Source organism: Monodelphis domestica, chromosome 5, assembly GCF_027887165.1.
Source record: "Monodelphis domestica isolate mMonDom1 chromosome 5, mMonDom1.pri, whole genome shotgun sequence".
Taxonomy (NCBI): Eukaryota; Metazoa; Chordata; class Mammalia; order Didelphimorphia; family Didelphidae; genus Monodelphis; species Monodelphis domestica.
Window position 1 is genome coordinate 37,674,876 of NC_077231.1, and position 17,563 is coordinate 37,692,438.

The window sequence follows — 17,563 nt, forward strand, 5'->3', positions numbered from 1 at the left end:
ATGCTCCTCCTTTTGTCTGTAAAAATGGTCTGACTATCCTCACTTGAGATCTTTTTGTTTGCTGAGGAGCCAAAGACTCCTTTTTATTGGTAATCACTCAATAAATTGAACATGCTCAGAATGTTATGCCTCAGTTTACCTTAATTTCAAGCCTTTCTTAGGGTGGTCAGTCAAGTTATACCTCCTCTTATTGGGGTCTTATTCAAATATATCACTGGGAACAAAAATATTGGTGCTATTTGTGCCTGGATGAAGTTTATTATCTAGATGGCCTCTTCTTAAGCAAGTGAACTATTTAAGTCTCAGGCCCCTTCAATGAGCTGGAATTCTTCTTCTAGACTTGGTGAATTTCTTTTTTTAGATAGACACATAGGTAGATAATTTAATAAGTACTTACTCTGTGCCAGGCATTCTCTCTTTTTTAAAATAATACTTTATTTTCCCCCATTACATGTAAAAACAATTTTAAAATATATTCATTTTTTTAAATTTTGAATTCCAAATTCTTTCCCTTCATCTGACCTTCTGACCCTCAAGACGGTAAGTAATTTGATATAGATTTTACATGTGTAATAAAGTAGAGCATTTTTCTATATTTTAGACCTGGTAGATCTTAATTTACATGTCAATGTCTGATATTTTCCCCTTTTGTTCTTTAGTTTTGCTAAAGTCTCAACAATGTACATTCTCATAGATCTAAGGCCCAGAAATGACACAGTAATTAAACTTCACAGGAAAGAGTAAATAAGTAATATTAGATCTCTCCATATAATCACAGATTTTGAATGATAGAAGGAACTTCAGTCATCATCTAGTCCAACTCATACATGACAACCTTGCTATCCAATACCAGAGAAGTATATGACAGCAGGTTCTACTTGAAGACCTCTAAGGAGAAGGAGCCTCCTCCCTCACAGAGCTACCCACCCCTCCTTTAGATGGCTCTTCTAAGAAACTCCCAGAATTTCTAAGAGGTTTCTACTGACATCAAACCAAAATTCACATCTTCACAATTTCTGGCCATTGTCCCTGGTTCCACCTGCTGGGACCAAACTCATCTCCATATGCCAGTCCTTCAAGTATTTAAAGACAGATGCCCCATCTTCCTCAGAGCTTTCCCCTTTTTAAGCTAAACCTTCCCAAGCCCTTCAACAGATTCTTATACAACAATGGTCCTTTGCCACTGGTGTTGACTTCTCTAGACACTTTAACTCCTCAATGTCTTTCTTAAATTATGATTCTCAGAACCGAATGCCACAATCCACATGAAGTTTAACTAGGGCAGAGTACATTGGAACTATTACCTCCCTATTCCTGGAAACTATGTCCCTGTTAAAGCAGCCCAAGATTGCAGTGGGTTTTTTGGCTGCCACATCTTACTGGTGACTCATATCAAGCTTGTTCCCCAGTTCTTTTTTAGAACAATGGCTTTTGAGCCATGTTCCCCCAATCTTGTATTTGCAATGCTGATTTTTTTGGTACCTCACTGTAAGACTATTTACTTTTATCATGATGGAATTTCATCTTATTAGATTCAGCCCAAAACTCTAGCCTCTAAGATTTTTAAAAAAGTCTTTCTTTTCTGCCTAGTATGCTAGCTATCTCTCCAAGCTTTGTGTCTTCCACAAATATGATAAACATGTCATCTATACCTTATTCAAGTCATTGATGGAAATTTTTCTTTCACTAATATTTTATTTTTCCTCCCAATTACATGTAAAAATAATTTTGGGCATTTATTTTCTAATTAATTTTTGAATTCCAAATCCCTTTTTCCCTTCTCTTCCCCTGTCTCTGAGAGGGGGCTGCCATTTGCTATTGTTTATACATGTGCTATCCTAAAAAACATATTCGATCACAGTGTAAAAGACACATTAAAACAAAATCTATGAATAAGATGAAAAATGGCATGTTTTGATCTGCATTCATATTCTATCAGTTCTTCCTCTGGAGGGGAATAGCATTTTTCCATTGATGAAAATGTTAAAATAACCCAAGGACAAGCAAAAATCCCTGGTGTATCCTACAAGAGAACTTCTTTGAAGACATCATTGAATCATTAATGAATTACTCTTTGAGTTTAACCATCTAACAAGTTCTAGGTAAACTACATCCATAGCATTTCCTTCCTCTATTTGTTTCACAACCCTATCAAGAAAAGAAATGAGATTAATCTGACATGGCCTAGTCTTTCTGAAACCTGGTCAGCCCTTTATAATCACCATTTCTCATTTCAGATTCTGCTTAATAAAATATTCCTAGGAATCAAAAATCAAATTGTCTGGCCAATAGCTTGCAAAATCTGTTCTCTTCTCTTTTGGTGGAAAATTGGGACATTTGTCCTCCTCTAGTCTCATATTACCTCTCCCAACCTTCCAAATATCACTGACAGTAGCTCAGTAATCATATCTAGCAGCTCTTTCGGATCCAAGATTGCAGATCAAATGGATCAGGTGACTCACTTATCTTAGGTATCAACTTCTTGTTAGTGTATTTTGTTCTGATATTTCCAGTGTAAAGATTTTTTTTGACAGAGAAAACAAAATAACAACTGAGAAGCTTTACCTTCTCTTTATTGTCTGTTACCAATGTTTCATCCACCCCAAGCAAAGGCTTCATTACTTCTCTGATACTTTTTTTAAAACTAATATGGTCATACTCCCCCTCATCTTTTTTGTCTGTAGCTTCCTTCCATAGCCTTAGCTTGTTCTTTTATAAGATTGTGCTATGCTCTTATGTTCATTCTTTGTTAAGGTTTTGATGGTTTTGTTTCCATCTCTTGTGGATTTTTAAAAAATATATAAATTGGTTGGTGAATTTCTTAGGCATCCCCATTGGCAGCTTCAGACAATTTCCTTTTTTCCACCTCATTGGAATTATTTCCCTTTGTGCCTTCATAATTTCATTCTTGAGTATCTCCTATCTCTCCTTAGCTAACTTCTACTAACTCCTTTTGCCCCATGGTATTCTACCTGACTTTCCTCTGATCTCTTTGAAATTCAATTTCCCAAAATCTAGGGAGCATGGCATGCTATGCACAGATTTCCTCTCTTTTTTAAAATCACAAGCTCTTGGAGAAAATGGTCACCTCCCTCTGTCCCCAGAAGGATAAAATTATTACTAAAGTACCACTTTCCTAAGATCAGATTTTGATTGGGAAAAGGTACTGTGCATCTGAAGGGACAACATGGGCAGAGAGCTAGTGTGTTGTAGCAGAAATCACCTTGCTTAAAAAAAAATGGCATGAGGAATATAATCTAGGAAGCATATTATTGGAAAGGGGGTAGCCTGCTTATGCAAACAGAATGAGAGCTAACAGATAAGATAACTGAAGTGTTACATTATAGCCTTAGAAGAAAATACCCAGTTTGTAGATTCTCTCAAAGAATTGCCACATTGATAAGGTCTATTTATATAAGTGTATCTTATAGCATTTCATCCATTTAATGGATTCTAATGTATCCAATGGGTTATAATTTAAACCAAGCTACAGGAATCTGGATGGCCCACACTGCAGGAATATTTTTAGATTTATTCTGTAATGTCCCAAGAGAGATGGCCATTACTTTGAGAAGAGGAAGAAAAACATTGTGGTTGGGCTCCCATTCCTTTACTCTCTTATCTGCAAAATGGGTATTGGGCTAAAATTATGCCAATCTATTTTATATCAGATTTTTGCAGGCCAGGGATACTATGCTCTTTTGGCAATACAAAATAAGAATCATTTTTCCTGGTCACGTTGGGTAGGAAGTAGTCCTAGAGTTAGCTCCCACCAAGTAGTTAGCAAACATTGAAACAGAAATGGGAAAGTTCTATAGGTGAGGTTAGATAATAGAATACAAAGTAGCACATGTGCTCTTCAACTTGGAGACAAGATAAAATCTCAGCAGGAGAGAACTGTCTCCCTGGAGAAGTCTGATTTTAGCAGTCTCCTAAGGTTGTAGCAAACTACATGTTGGGGGATTACTTGTCCCAGATTTCCATACCTCCAGAGACTACTAATAGCCATTCCAAAGACAAAATCATCTCTCTCACCTCATCTTTTGAACCCCACTAGAAATCTTTCTGCTAATCAGGAGTTCTATATCCCTATATATAAACAGCTTCACAGAGCTATTCCAGAATGGTGCTACAAAGTACTTTTCATGAATATTATTTTATTTAATTCTTACAATCCTGCGAGGTAGACAGAATGGGTTTTTAAATTTTATTTATTATATTATTGTTTTTATTATTTTAATGTTCTCATTTAATATATTGATTTAATAAATGTATTAAACTTATGTAAGTATTAATTGAATAATATGAATTAATTATCTGAAAATTATTATATTTAAATGGTAATGCAAATAAATTTAATGTGTAACTTTCAAAACTGTCCAGTTTATTATTCCTTTTTCTTAACCCTTACCTTCCACCTTGGAATCAATACTGTGTATTGGTTCCAAGGCAGAAGAGCAGTAAGGGCTAGGCAATGGGGGTCAAGTGACTTGCCCAGGGTTACACTAGGAAGTGTCTGTGGTCAAATTTGAACCTAGGACCTCCCATCTCTAGGCCTGGCTCTCAATCCACTGAGCCACCCAGCTGCCCCTTTATTATTCTTTTTTGACCTTCCTCCTGTTTTCTTCAGATATAAAGGAGAAACTCTATCTACCAGCCTTCTCCATCTCCTTCCCCAAATGAAATCCAAAAACAACCCCCCCCCCAACGAATATGCATTGTCAAGCAAAACAGATTGTGCAGTGACTACATACAAAAGTCTATGCTCATTCTACCCTTTGATTCCATTATCTCTGAGTCAGGAGGTGGGGGTAGCGTGTTTCATCCTCAGTACTCAAGAACTAGAGCCCATCATTAGAGTTGATCAGATTTCTTAGGTCTTTTAAAGTTGTTTTTCCTTATGCCATTGTTGCTATAGTGCAAAGGATTCTCCTGGTTTTGCTCATTTCACTCATGCGACCCTTTCCACAGTTCTCTGAGAGGTTTCATCATTTCTTATAGCACAATAACATTCCATTACTATGGAAATAAGCCATTTGTTCAATCAGTCGCCAAAGGATGGGTCCCCCCCCCCCAGCCTTAGTTTCCAAATTCTTGCTACTACAAAATGAACTGCTAGGGCTTTTTGTGCACGTAGGGGTCCTTTTCCTCTTTCTTGGGGATATAGGCCTAGTAAAGGTTTGCACAGTTTAGTGACTTCTCCAAGTGATTTTCCCACTATTACTAAGAATGATTCAGGTGTTCTTTCCCACTATACCATTGCTGTCCTAAACACTAAATAATCCCATTTTGGAGTATAAGTGCTATTGGATTTCAGAAAAGGGAAGATGTCCTGGGAAGGTTTCAGAGAAGAAATGAACTTTGAAGGAAAAGAGAAAGGAAAACATTTCCATCGCTGGAAAGGAGAGTGGTGAGCAGAAGTAGTTCTGAGGACCCCCAAATCCCAAAACAGCAATTTAACCACGTAGCTTGTCGTGGAGCTTTGTGTGTTTGACGTAGAGGAACTTCCTAGGTCTCTGGGCTCCGAATGGAGGGCAGGCTTCTTCAGATTTCGGAGCTGTGCGACTGTGAGGGGCTGTCTGCAAGGTACAATGTCTGCCTTCTTGCATTCCAGGGCCCTCTGATTCCCGTTGCAATTTGCTCACCTCCTAAATATTCCTACCAGCCTATCTACACCGGGGCTCTGGCACTTAGCAGGGGCTCTAACCCACAAACTGGGGTACCCAGAAAGGGTTAAAGGGGGAAAATGTTATCACGTGACTCCGCTCCCAGGTAACTTGTGCTGACGCAACTGGAGTGGGGAAAATGTGTGAAATTCATAAAAGCCTCAAAGTTTTCCCAGGTGCTCACCCAGAGATGCCCCCTCGAAATGCCAGGTACCCGAGGGAGATGATGGCAAGTGACCCTGGTGGGGGGTGGGTACCCGGGGAGCGAGGGGCTGAGGGGCTGAGGGGCATCCCTGGCAGGGGATTTCCCTCCTTAGCCCCCTTGTGCTTGATCCTCCGGCCCTAGAGGCACCGGGCGTCCCAGCGGGCTGAGGAGGAGGGAGAGGGACCAACAGTACGTGTGTGTGTGTGTGTGTGTGTGTGTGTGTGTGTGTGTGTGTGTATGTGTGCGCGCGTGGAGGGAGGGGTAGGGGTTTGGGGGGAGCTGGCCTCACACACCTGGCGCGTTCTGGAATGAAATCCTAATTAATTATTAAACGGGGCTCCCTAGGGAGCCGAAGCAGAAGCCGTAGCTGGGCGGGAATCAGGGGGGGAAAGCTGCGGGCACAGGTTAACCTCAGCTCCCCGGGGACTCGAGCAGGAAGGAAACCGGACCTCGGGTGGGCGGGGAGGGTCCGGGAGAGGCTGGGTGGCGTGGACGCCCGGGACTCCTCGATTAGAACTGCGCCGGAGGAGGCGGGGGCGGGGCGGACCCAGGCCCAGGACCCCTCCCCCGCATCCCCTCCCCCACCAGGATCAGCCCTGGTCCTGCTCCTGGTCCTGCTCCTGGTCCTGATCGCGGAACAGAAGCTTCTTGTGTTCCCAGGCCTGGCGGAACGGGGAGGGCAGCTCGGGGAGGGGGCTCCCGGGACCCGGCTTGCCCCCAGCCCGCGGGCCCACTCCGGGGGAAGGGTGCTCGGACAAAAGGAGCTGGCGCCTTTAAGGCGGGGAGCCCGGGAACCCGCGGGGAGGGGACTTCTGGATCCGGGGTAGAGGGCGGCTGCGCTGGACAGCCCGGGACGGGGCGAGGACCAGGGGCCCGCGGCCCCGCGGCCGAGGCAGCCTGGGAGGTGCCCAGTTCGGCGCCCCGCGCAGCGCCCGCCGCCCGCCCCCCGCAGGGAGCCCGCGGGGGTGGCTGGGCGGGGGCCGGACCAGCCGGGCAGGTGAGGCCAGGTGGGGGGGAGGAGCGGCAGTGGCTACGGCGGCGGCGGCGGCGGCGGCTGAGGTGGTGCGAACTCAGGGCCGGCCGGCCGGCCGGACGCCTGGGGGCGGAGAGGGCAGAGAGAACCCTAAGGTCTCAGCCCCAGCCCCACCCTCACCCTCTGCAGCAAACCCTGACCTCTACCTGCTAGGGGAGGGGGGGAGGGGTGCAAAAGGAAGGACTGGGAGTGTAGGGAAAGGCGTGCGTGTGTGGGGGGGGGGGGTCAGAAGGACTGGATTCCTCCTTTAGCTGGAGTTCCTGCTTCTCCCAGGCCTATCTGCCTCATTCCTCCTCTCTCATCCCCCTGTCCCTACTCTACAGTTCACTGGGGGGAGGGCAAGGCAGCCGGGAGGCCTGATCCTGGGTGGGGAGAAGCTGAGAATTAGGGGGACGGGTCAGGCTGGTGTGAAAGGCCAAAGACTCCGGATCCTTTCTGAGCCAGAGTAGATGAGAATTGGATGAGGAGAAGTAAGGGAAATTTGGGGTCTCAACCCCTGAGGAAATGGGAAATGGGGCTGAGAGAGGGAGGACGAGAACAATCTGATAAGAATTTTCTGGGGCCATAGGAGAAAAGAAGGAGAACGACCTATGAGAGCCCATATTGGGGGGGACATTTAAAGGACCCCATCTGGGCAGTATAATTTGTTGTGAACTTTTTGGAGGGATTAAAGACCCAGAGGAAAGTTTCACCTCCGTTTTGGGGAGGAGAATTCAGGGTTGGGGCAACTGGAATTAGAGTGGCATTTTAGAGAAGCCATCTTCTAGATAGTGGCTCCTTTGAGGCTGGGGTGGGGGGGGGGAGCCTGCTACTTTTGCCCTCTGAGCACCCAGGGGGAGGAGGGATTTGCCCTCTTTTGTAAATGGAAAAATCAAAGCCCATATAGAGCAATGAGTGAAGGATCGAGGAGTGAATGGGGGATGTGGGTGTGGAAGTAACTAACTTCTTTGCTTGACCTCAGCTAGCTAAGCAGATGGGAATGGGATAGGAAGTAGCTTCCAGTTATGGGAGCTGTAACAGAGAAGACTCTCAAGCTTGCAGTGCTGGGAGTTAAGCCCCTTGAGAGAGAAGGGGGGAGGTCAGAGCAGAATTGGAGTCAGGCCATGAGGAATGTAGGAAGGACAAAGACTGTTGGGTTCAGAGTGATGGGTTGCTGAGACTTGTGGTCTGATGCGCTGGTTAAGTGGACAGTTTGGTACTGAGCTGCCTGCCCTTCTCATCCTTAGTCGTGTCTCAGAATGAGAGTTGTGGGCTATATACAGCTATCCAGGTGGTCATCCAGAAGGGAGAAGGTTGTATGCTACCTGTCCATATTACTCTCCTAAGTAGAGGTACCTGAATGATGCTGTGTCCTGGGCTGAGTTTTGCACCCTTCTTTGATTCAGGGTCCTGTTCGAGGACAAGGCTGAGAGAGAGCTGGGAATAGGGCCAGGAATGGGATCTAGGGAGATTAGAAACAAAACTGGGAGGTCGGGGTAGGGAGGGCAGTCAGGAACAGGATGTCAGGGAAGGAGAAGGGTAGAAAATGGTCCTGGTCTGGGATCTGGCCCTAGGCAGCTATAGGAACACAGGGATCTGGGCCAACTAGGGATATGGTACAGTTTAGTTTATGACTGTTTTGAGCTCTCTCCATCCCTTGGAAGTTATCAGCTATTTTGGCTGGTGCTTTTTATTTTTGTGGGTTTGCATTTTGAGGGAATTACATGGTGTTGAAGGACTAGGTCTTTCTTTGATATTCTCCAAATCCTGCCTCTGCCACCCATTCACCCCAGGCCAGTACCTCAGTTCAGCTCATAGCCAAGGTTCATACTACCCTATAGGGAATCTAGCTGGAGAAATCCCAGAGTTTGGGGGGAGGGGAAGACAAAGGTTTGATTGTATGACCACAAGAGTAACTGGTAGGGCCAGTTGTCTTCAGGTGCCAGCTTGGAGTGCCACTTAACAACTTGCCTCAATTTTCTTTCCCTCGCCCCTCCTCAAGCAGGATCACCTGTCATATTTAATATAAGTGACTACCCAGGTAGAGCCTTGGAGGAGTATAGAAGGGTTCAAGTTAGTGCCTACCACAGAACTCTCTTCATAGTAGGTGTTCAGTAAACATCTGATGGTCATCCTGCTCCATTTCAGGTCTCTCCAGGATCTTAGTCTTCCAGGAGACAGGCTGGGAATGTTGTAGGAGAGTAAACTTGGGGCGCATTCCTCACTTTGTCACTAATTAGCTATAGAAACTTGGGCAAATTACTTTCCTTATTTGTCAAAGGGAAATAGCATCTAGCTTTGCTAATTGATAAAGGATTTTCAGCAGAGTAGATAGAATGTTAGCCCTATACAAATGCAAAGGAACATTGTCATTAGGTTTATTAATTTATTGTTCATTCATTGTCCCTCTTAATAATCAGGGTCAACCAGGATAATGATTTGGGCTAGGGTTAATTGTTCTGGCTTCCTTCTTTTGGAATGGGGAGCACTAGTCAATCATCAATCGGCTATTTATGGACATGTCCTCAATTTTGTACCTCCTTCCTTCCTCTCCGCAGCATGTCTTGGTTTAGTGGTGTCCTGGTGCCAAAGGTAGATGAACGGAAAATGGCTTGGGGCGAACGAAATGGGCAGAAGCGCCCGACCCGAGGAGCCAGAGGCAGTGGCTTTTGTGGTGCCCACTACATGAGCTGCCTCCAGGATGCTGAGCCACCAAGCCCTGCTCCTCCAGCCCCTGCAAGATGTCCCTGGCAGGATGATGCCTATTCTCGGAAGGGGGGCCCAGCTGGGGGAAAAGAACTGGGGCTGAGGTCTGTGGCCCTGGGCTTTGAGGACAGTGAGGCAGCAGCACCCACTGGGATGCCTGGGAGTGCAAGTTCTTGTTGGCAACACCTGGCAAGGGTGTTTCAGTCAAAGCAGTTTCAATCGTCCAAGTTGGAACGGCTATACCAACGCTATTTCTTCCAGATGAACCAGAGCAGCTTAACCCTGCTGATGGGGGTGCTGGTGCTATTGACAGTTGTGCTTCTGGCCTTCCATGCGGCTCCTGCTCACCCACACCCTGCCTATGTGGCATTCCTGGTTGGGGCTGCTATTCTCTTTGTGGTCCTCATGGTGATGTGTAACCGTCCTGGCTTTCGCCAGGACTTCATGTGGGTGGTGAGCTATGTGGTGCTGGCTGTTCTGGCTGCTGTGCAGGTTGGAGTGGCCTTGGTGGCTGCCCCTCAAAGTGCCTCAGCTGGGCTGTGGTGCCCAGTGTTCTTTGTTTACATCACCTATACCCTGTTACCTGTCCGAATGAGGGCAGCTGTGCTGAGTGGCCTGGGCCTCTCTGCTCTCCACCTGCTTGTCGCCTGGCAGCTCAACAGAGGCGATACCTTCCTCTGGAAACAGGTGGGTGGGAAGGGAGGTGGATACTGGGTAGGATGAAGATCAGGAAAGGGGAGGGGTTGGTACCTAGAATCCAGGGGTAGTGGGTACCTGGTCAGGGGTTATTAGGTAAAATTTAGGGAGAGGAATGGTTGATATTTGGTGGGAGAGGTTCAGCTGCCTTCCGGGAATGAAAAAAGGAATCCACATTAAGGGAGTTAAGTCTTATTAAGGATACCCAGAGGCAAGAGGCCACTGTTTGAGGTACCCCCTGAACAGTGAGAGGGTACTGATGGAGAATAGACCCCTGTCTCCAGCATTTTTCATCTAATGACTCAGAAATATATCTTGGAACCCAGATGGGGTTCATCTAAGGAATTCATCTTCTGTGTAAAAAAGAGCCTCAGGCCAAATGGAAGGGTTAAATGAATAGTGTTGGAATGTGTCTACTGGCCCCCTGGCATGGCAGATCCTGGGTCAATAACAGACTAGCAGATTAATGGTGCCAGCATGACCAAAGAAGTTGTTAAGCAGAGTAAAGAGGTTGATCATCCCTAAAGCATGGGGTGAAGTTGGTCCTATATCTTCCTCCCAGGGCAATCCCCTGGTGAGTAATAGGGACCTTTGCTAGAGGCACCCTTAGGATATGCAGGAGACAAGAGGAGTCTTGAGAGTTTGGATACCCCAATCCTGACCTACCACCTTCATTCCAGCTAGGAGCCAGGCTGTCATATACTCAGCACAGTTCCTTGCCAAGAGTAGGCAATGAATAAATACTCCTTCCCCTCTGCCTCAAGTAGGGGAGAAATTCATCTCCACCATTTCTGTGCTGTTTACTCTGTGAGTTCTCTGGTTTTTCAGCCAGGATTTGATACCCCAGAGTGACATGGCAACTTATTGGGGGCAATGTTTTCTCTCATTCAAGGAGGTGGGCAGAGAGCAGGCAAATGGAAAGATTAGGACCAAAGGAGAGTGGTATATAGGGGCTTTTACCCTTTCCAACGATAGCCGACAGAAGGCTACCTGAGCCTGCCTTCCCCCATGCCTTTTCTTCTGGACCCTCGGTCCTGATGGGAGAGAATGAGCTGAGATACAGTGCCCAGGTACAAGAAGGAGAGAGAAGAGCTTTTCTTCACTAGCTTTTCCTCCAGAGGACTATTCCTACCATCCCCCAGCACCTCAAAAGCCTTGCCTAGGGCACTAAGGGGTCTATATTACCTATTGCCTCTCGTAGAGAGGTGTAGTTATCTGGGGTTCTCAGGACAAGGAGCTGGGCATTTTGGCTTAGTGCCTTTGGCACGCCCAGCTGTACCGCCCAGAACAGAATGTACCTTATTGAAGTAACTTTATCACTGGTTTGTTGCGGAACACGTGCCCACTGGGCATACTCAGCTTTTTAAAGGGCCAAGACCACCTACCCTTAACTACCTTTAATTTTCTGCTATTAAGGATCAGGCTAAATCCTTGATACTGCTGGCACCCTTTTGGAAAAGGGACTTAGAGAAGGTGCTTCCCCTTTCCTCTACTCCCCCACCCCCTAGTATGGGCGTCTTCGCCCTGATGGCATGGTGCCCAGAAGCTGGCTCAGTGCCCCAATGAGGGGTACAGCTCCACAAAGGCCAAGGCAGTGCCAGGGCTGCCTGCCTCTCCTTGGGCATACTGCTGCTGCCTCGCCCAGTGGGTCTCAGGCACATTCTTGGGGTGGGTGGGGGAAGCTCCCTTGGCCCCTGCCAAACCCTATGGCCTGGGGCCATCCTCAGTCTTTCTCTGAGCTCAAAAGCTCCTGATTTCAGTTGGGCCCATTGGCCCTTGGTCAAGAGAAGCTCTCCCTTTCAAGCTCTAGGTCTCTGAACCTCAATTTTTATATCTGCAAAATTGGGGCAGTACCTGTACCTTCTAGTTCTTACATCGTTTACATATAAGTTGTTATAGATTGATTTATGAAGACGATATCAATGGCAACTATTTACTATTATTAAAAACAATATCCCCTGGCATCCCTGCCATTTGGCAGGAGGAAGAGCGATGTAAGTTGTTAGGGGTGGGGCCCTCATTGGCAGCCCAGCCTAGTATCTCATGCTGACATTTGCACTGTACGCACAGTCATATAGTCATTCTCAAGCTGACACACATACACACCACACACTTCTAGTCTGATAGTTAACACAGTCTCACACTATCAGTTTTTCTCACAATCATATACACAGAGTTATTTCGGTCCCCCATTACCCCCTCCCCTCACTGTGACTCACATTTTCCTTTCTGGTTCCCTGGGGCCAGGAAGGGAAGTCGCTTGGTTTGTCTCTCTTCCCCCCCTTCCCCTCTCCCCAACCATGGGTTATTCTTAGAAACCCCAAGAGAGATATTATAACCCCCTATCCCCCAGCCTCCTATCCCCTCCCTGTGGGAGGAAGGCCTGATCCCAGCCTTGGCATGTGTGACGTTGGGAGGAAAAGGGTAACTTCAGAGAAGAATCACGTTAGAGTTAGAAGGCATCTTGGTTTAGTTCAACCTCTTTTTTACATATAAAGAAACTGAGGCTCCAAGAGGTTAAGTGATTTGGGTATTATCTTTGTAATGCTAGTGACAGGCTAACTAGAACTGATTCTTGGTTAGGGCTGGATTTCTTTCTCAGCCTTCCAGAACAATATGCCCTGCACTATAGCCAACTCTGGGGCATTGTTGAAGGTTGCAGTTTAACCTCTAAACTTCCAGTAGTCCAGAGGTCCAGTTAGACTGGATCTCTTTCACTTTCCCCCAACTAATCCAACCCAATCCTGCGTTAAACAGTTCTAGAATAGGGAAGGTACCATATGGATAATCAGGATTAGCTGGTACCTGTATCCCTACCCCCACACCACACCAAAGGCAGTGCTCTTCTAATATTTTTGCCTTAACCTAAGTAGGAGTCTGAAGGAGAAAGGTCTCTATTTTGGCAGGTCTGCTAGTAGACCAAACTCTAGTGAGTTTGTGAATGGAGAGGGAAATACAATGGGAAAAGAATTAGAGTGTTCATTAGCAAGGTGGTCTGGTCCTAGAATGCTCTCTTGGACTTGGGAGATGTCTGGTCCATGGTTACTAAAGATGGTTGGTGGCAGGGAGAGAGATCTATTCCAGTCCCTTGAGGCATGAGTAGAGAGCAACGCAGGGAAAGACAGGCATTTGGGGCATGAGATCTTGACTGCTTCCTAGTGTTATCAAGAGGTGGAACTTCCTGGGCTAGGTTGATTTTCCAATTCTGTGAGAGGAAAAGATCTAAGCTTCCCTGCTCCCTTCAGCTCAGTGCCAACGTGCTCCTGTTCCTTTGTACCAATATCATTGGCATATGCACCCACTATCCAGCTGAAGTGTCCCAGCGTCAGGCCTTTCAGGAGACTCGAGGCTACATCCAGGCTCGGCTACATCTTCAGCATGAGAACCGGCAGCAGGTAGAGACTGGGAAGAGAGAAGAATGGTGAGGGTTGGGTGCTAGGTGATCCCCTCAAGTTTTTTCAGCCTTCCCACCAAGAACTCAGGTGTGAGAAAGAGTTCAGGATTATTTGAGAATGAGAACGAAAAGGGTGGGGCAAGGCAGGGTCTCAGAACTGGACGTTGAATCGAAGGGTAGGGATGGTATACTGGATGGGGGAAATATTTGGTGTGGGAGATTGAATGGTTCAGGTGGGTTCTCAGATGGTGATAGAAGGATCTGAGAAAGAAGATGAATGTCAGAATGGGTAGTATGTTTGGAGAAGAATGATAGTTGGGGTTCTTTGGCTTAGGAGCGGCTGCTGCTCTCAGTATTGCCCCAACATGTTGCCATGGAGATGAAGGAGGACATAAACACCAAGAAAGAGGACATGATGTTTCATAAGATCTATATCCAGAAGCATGACAATGTCAGGTAAGGTCAAAGGATGGGCAAAGCTGAGGATCATTGGTTGGGGTTAGTATTAAGGGATTTGGTGGGTTCAGAGGAGCACTGGGATGAGTGAGCCTCCAAGGAAAATGACACCTCATTCACCTGCTGCTATGTTCTTCAGCATCTTATTTGCCGACATCGAGGGCTTCACCAGCCTGGCTTCCCAGTGTACTGCGCAGGAACTGGTCATGACCCTTAATGAGCTCTTCGCCCGATTTGATAAACTGGCTGCGGTGAGGGACCTTCTGAGCATGGGCTGGTCCTTGGGTGCCATCTGGGTACTGGGGGCTACATGTTGACCATGGAAAGATATACGTCCACGATGGTGGAAAGTATAGCTCCTAGGTTGGGGCCACAACACTAACATCATGAAAGGGGAGTACTTAACTTGGACTAAGTTGAGTAGTAGAGGTGGTGGTCCCAACCCATCCATCACCATCTCCCCTCCCCTTTCCCCTCAGGAAAATCACTGCCTACGGATCAAGATCCTGGGGGACTGTTACTATTGTGTCTCTGGATTGCCAGAGGCCCGGGCTGACCATGCCCACTGCTGTGTGGAGATGGGTGTGGACATGATCGAGGCTATCTCGTGAGAAATCCCCTGTCCTTGGCTTCTCCCCTGGGTCATTGGCACTCCTAAGCCTTGTTTCCTTCCTTCCCCTGCCCGTAGGTCACTGCCACCATCCAAGCACCATCTTTCTCTCACTCGAGTCTTCCTTGGTTTTACCCCTTGCATGCCTTTAGAGTTTATGATCTACTATTAGGTCCTAAGCCAAATGTGGGGTGCTGGGTTGGGAGGTCTGAATGCACACTATCCTATCATTTCCACTCTGCCTTGCCTAGAATTATGTTTCCATGGGGCAGCCTGGTTCTATTCTTGTGAAACATGCATGAAGCATGGATAGAAAACATTTCAAACATGTCTGTGAACTCCTATAGGAACATAGGAGGTATTCTCCCACCCTTTGCAGCCCTTAAAAAGGGCATCGATAGTAGAAGGTGGGAGGAGTAGGAGAGGAACAGCTTGACTTTCCCATCCCATTCCACTGTCTCAGGCAGGTCAAGCCTGGGGAGCTCCCATGATACTGGCCATTTCCCTAGGAAATTGAGTTGTTTCCCACCATACCTGTAGGCTGGTTCGGGAAGTCACAGGTGTGAACGTGAATATGCGTGTGGGTATCCACAGTGGGAGAGTGCACTGTGGCGTCCTAGGCCTTCGAAAATGGCAGTTTGATGTCTGGTCCAATGATGTCACCTTGGCCAATCACATGGAGGCTGGAGGCCGGGCAGGGTAAGTGCTAGTTTGGGAGAGAGATTATGTGGAGAGTTTGGGTCTGAGAGAGGAGCATGCTGGGGCCAGAGCTACAAAGGGGATGGAAGTAACTGGTATCATTGAAAAGCCAAGCCTGGAGAGCTTGTAGGAGGCTAAAGTCTCATTCCTATTTCTTCTCTCTCCCTCTTCCCCTAAGCCGGATCCATATTACCAGGGCCACTCTGCAATATCTAAATGGGGACTATGAAGTAGAGCCTGGCAGGGGTGGTGAACGGAATGCCTATCTCAAAGAGCAGCACATTGAGACCTTCCTGATTCTGGGGGCCAGCCAAAAACGGGTCAGGGCCTGGATGGGCTTGGAAGAGGGGAACAGGGATATGTGGGAGGAAAGTTGAGGGTTTAGGGAGGTGGAATTGGGAAGGGGAGGTGCAGGGCGTTATTTTGTTCTCTGATTCTGTGCCTACCCTGCCTCTGGCACAGAAGGAAGAGAAGGCCATGTTGGCCAAGCTGCAGCGGACTCGGGCCAACTCCAATGAGGGGCTGATGCCACGCTGGGTGCCTGATCGTTCTTTTTCTCGACCCAAGGACTCCAAGGCTTTCCGGCAGATGGTGAGAGATGTAGAGTCTTCCTATATCTTGCCCCCACATTCAGTATCTCATCCTCACCTAGCTTCCTTCCTCAATCTTGGGGCCCAGTTGGGCATCCAAGGGTTCCTGCATCTCCCATAAGACTGATGCCTGGGTGGACCTTAAGGATTGGGGGCAATGATGATGATTTCATCCTAGGCGTGTGGGCTACAGGGATGAAGTCTCTCCAGAGGTACTGGTAGGAAAGTTCACATAATGGGGGAAGGGGGAGGGATAACAGTCAAGGAATGGTAAGGCTTAAAGGGAATAAAGTTTGCCATCTTCATTTTTGCCTGTTTCTTTAGGGCATCGATGATTCAAGTAAAGACAAGTAAGTGAGGGTCAAGACCTGGGATTGGAGGGCTCGGGTTGTGCGCTGCATAGAGTACAGGGATAGGGCACTTAAGGGTCTCTTCTCTTGAAATGGGTGAGGTTTGAGATTCTTCCTTCCTTCATAAGCCCCAGGTTTGTTAGGAAGTCAGGCACACATCATGCTTGAGTACTGATTCTTTTGTTTCCCTGTAATATTCATTTCTTCTCTCTGGCAGTCGTGGTGTCCAGGAAGCCCTCAACCCTGAGGATGAGGTGGATGAATTCTTGAGTCGTGCCATTGATGCCCGAAGTATTGATCAGTTGCGAAAAGACCATGTCCGTCGATTCCTTCTCACCTTCCAGACACCAGAACTTGAGAAGAAGGTAAGGGAATTGGACACAGGAAATCAGGATTCGAAAAGAAATAAGCTTGGAGGTAGGAGGAGTTTTGAATAGACATGAGGAACTGGAAGTAGACCCAGGATAAAAAGCTTCAGACTAACTAGGAGATTTTCTGCAACACATGAGAATCAGCCATGCTCTGGCCTCCTCAGTAAAGATTCAAAAACATCACTGAAAGAAAGATGGGCAGCAGAAAAGGGAACAGAGAGCCATGTGTTCCTTGGGCTGAGGGACAGATGATGGAGAGATCTCCTCATGCCACGTATGTGGCTAAGGTGTGAGGGAGTAAGGTTTACAGCAGTGGCTCACCCTGACATCTATAAAATGGCTAAGGAAGAGTCTGAGCTACCTGTGTAGCTGCTGCCACACTCGTGCTACATGGTCCATGTACCCCATCCTCCCCAAGAGTAGAGGAGTGTGATACAGATCCACTGTCTTTCCTGGAGACCCTGGAATATTGGAGGAGGCAAGTATAGGGTGGGGCACCCAGAGCCCTGTCATTAATATCCTGTAGGTACAACACCCTTAGTAATAGATAACTTGCTTTAAGTATCTGGCAGGTTAATTCCCTGCCCACAAGAGGTGACAGGAGAACAGAGCTCATTTGCTTTCCTTGCTGCCACCTACTCCATTGCCAGAGAGAAACTCACCTAAGTATAGAACTGTTTTCCTCCCCAGACAACAGTACAAAGAGGGGGAAACCATTAATACAGGAGGGGGTGGACATAATCTGACAGATAATGAACAAGTCAAAGAAAAACTCTGGATAATGAAATTTCATAATATTATTGTACCA

At 46.9% G+C, this 17,563-nt stretch overlaps 1 protein-coding gene across 3 annotated transcripts in view; it reads left to right on the forward strand.

Annotated features, from left to right (window-relative positions):
• The first annotated feature begins 5,769 nt into the window (after positions 1 to 5,769).
• Positions 5,770 to 17,563, forward strand: part of ADCY6 (adenylate cyclase 6) — a 31,670-nt gene continuing 19,876 nt past the window's right edge. Inside the window, exons 1-11 of one of the 3 annotated variants that reach the window (XM_056798350.1) lie at positions 5,770 to 5,876; positions 9,442 to 10,276; positions 13,531 to 13,680; positions 14,014 to 14,135; positions 14,275 to 14,386; positions 14,615 to 14,742; positions 15,286 to 15,444; positions 15,623 to 15,764; positions 15,907 to 16,035; positions 16,359 to 16,384; positions 16,602 to 16,749. In XM_056798350.1, coding sequence (XP_056654328.1) covers positions 5,806 to 5,876; positions 9,442 to 10,276; positions 13,531 to 13,680; positions 14,014 to 14,135; positions 14,275 to 14,386; positions 14,615 to 14,742; positions 15,286 to 15,444; positions 15,623 to 15,764; positions 15,907 to 16,035; positions 16,359 to 16,384; positions 16,602 to 16,749 — 2,022 coding nt within the window. In that variant the 5' untranslated portion in view covers positions 5,770 to 5,805. Of the gene's footprint in view, positions 5,877 to 6,448; positions 6,869 to 9,441; positions 10,277 to 13,530; positions 13,681 to 14,013; positions 14,136 to 14,274; positions 14,387 to 14,614; positions 14,743 to 15,285; positions 15,445 to 15,622; positions 15,765 to 15,906; positions 16,036 to 16,358; positions 16,385 to 16,601; positions 16,750 to 17,563 lie in introns of those variants that run through there. The other 2 variants (XM_056798352.1, XM_056798351.1) reach the window with 2 other exon arrangements.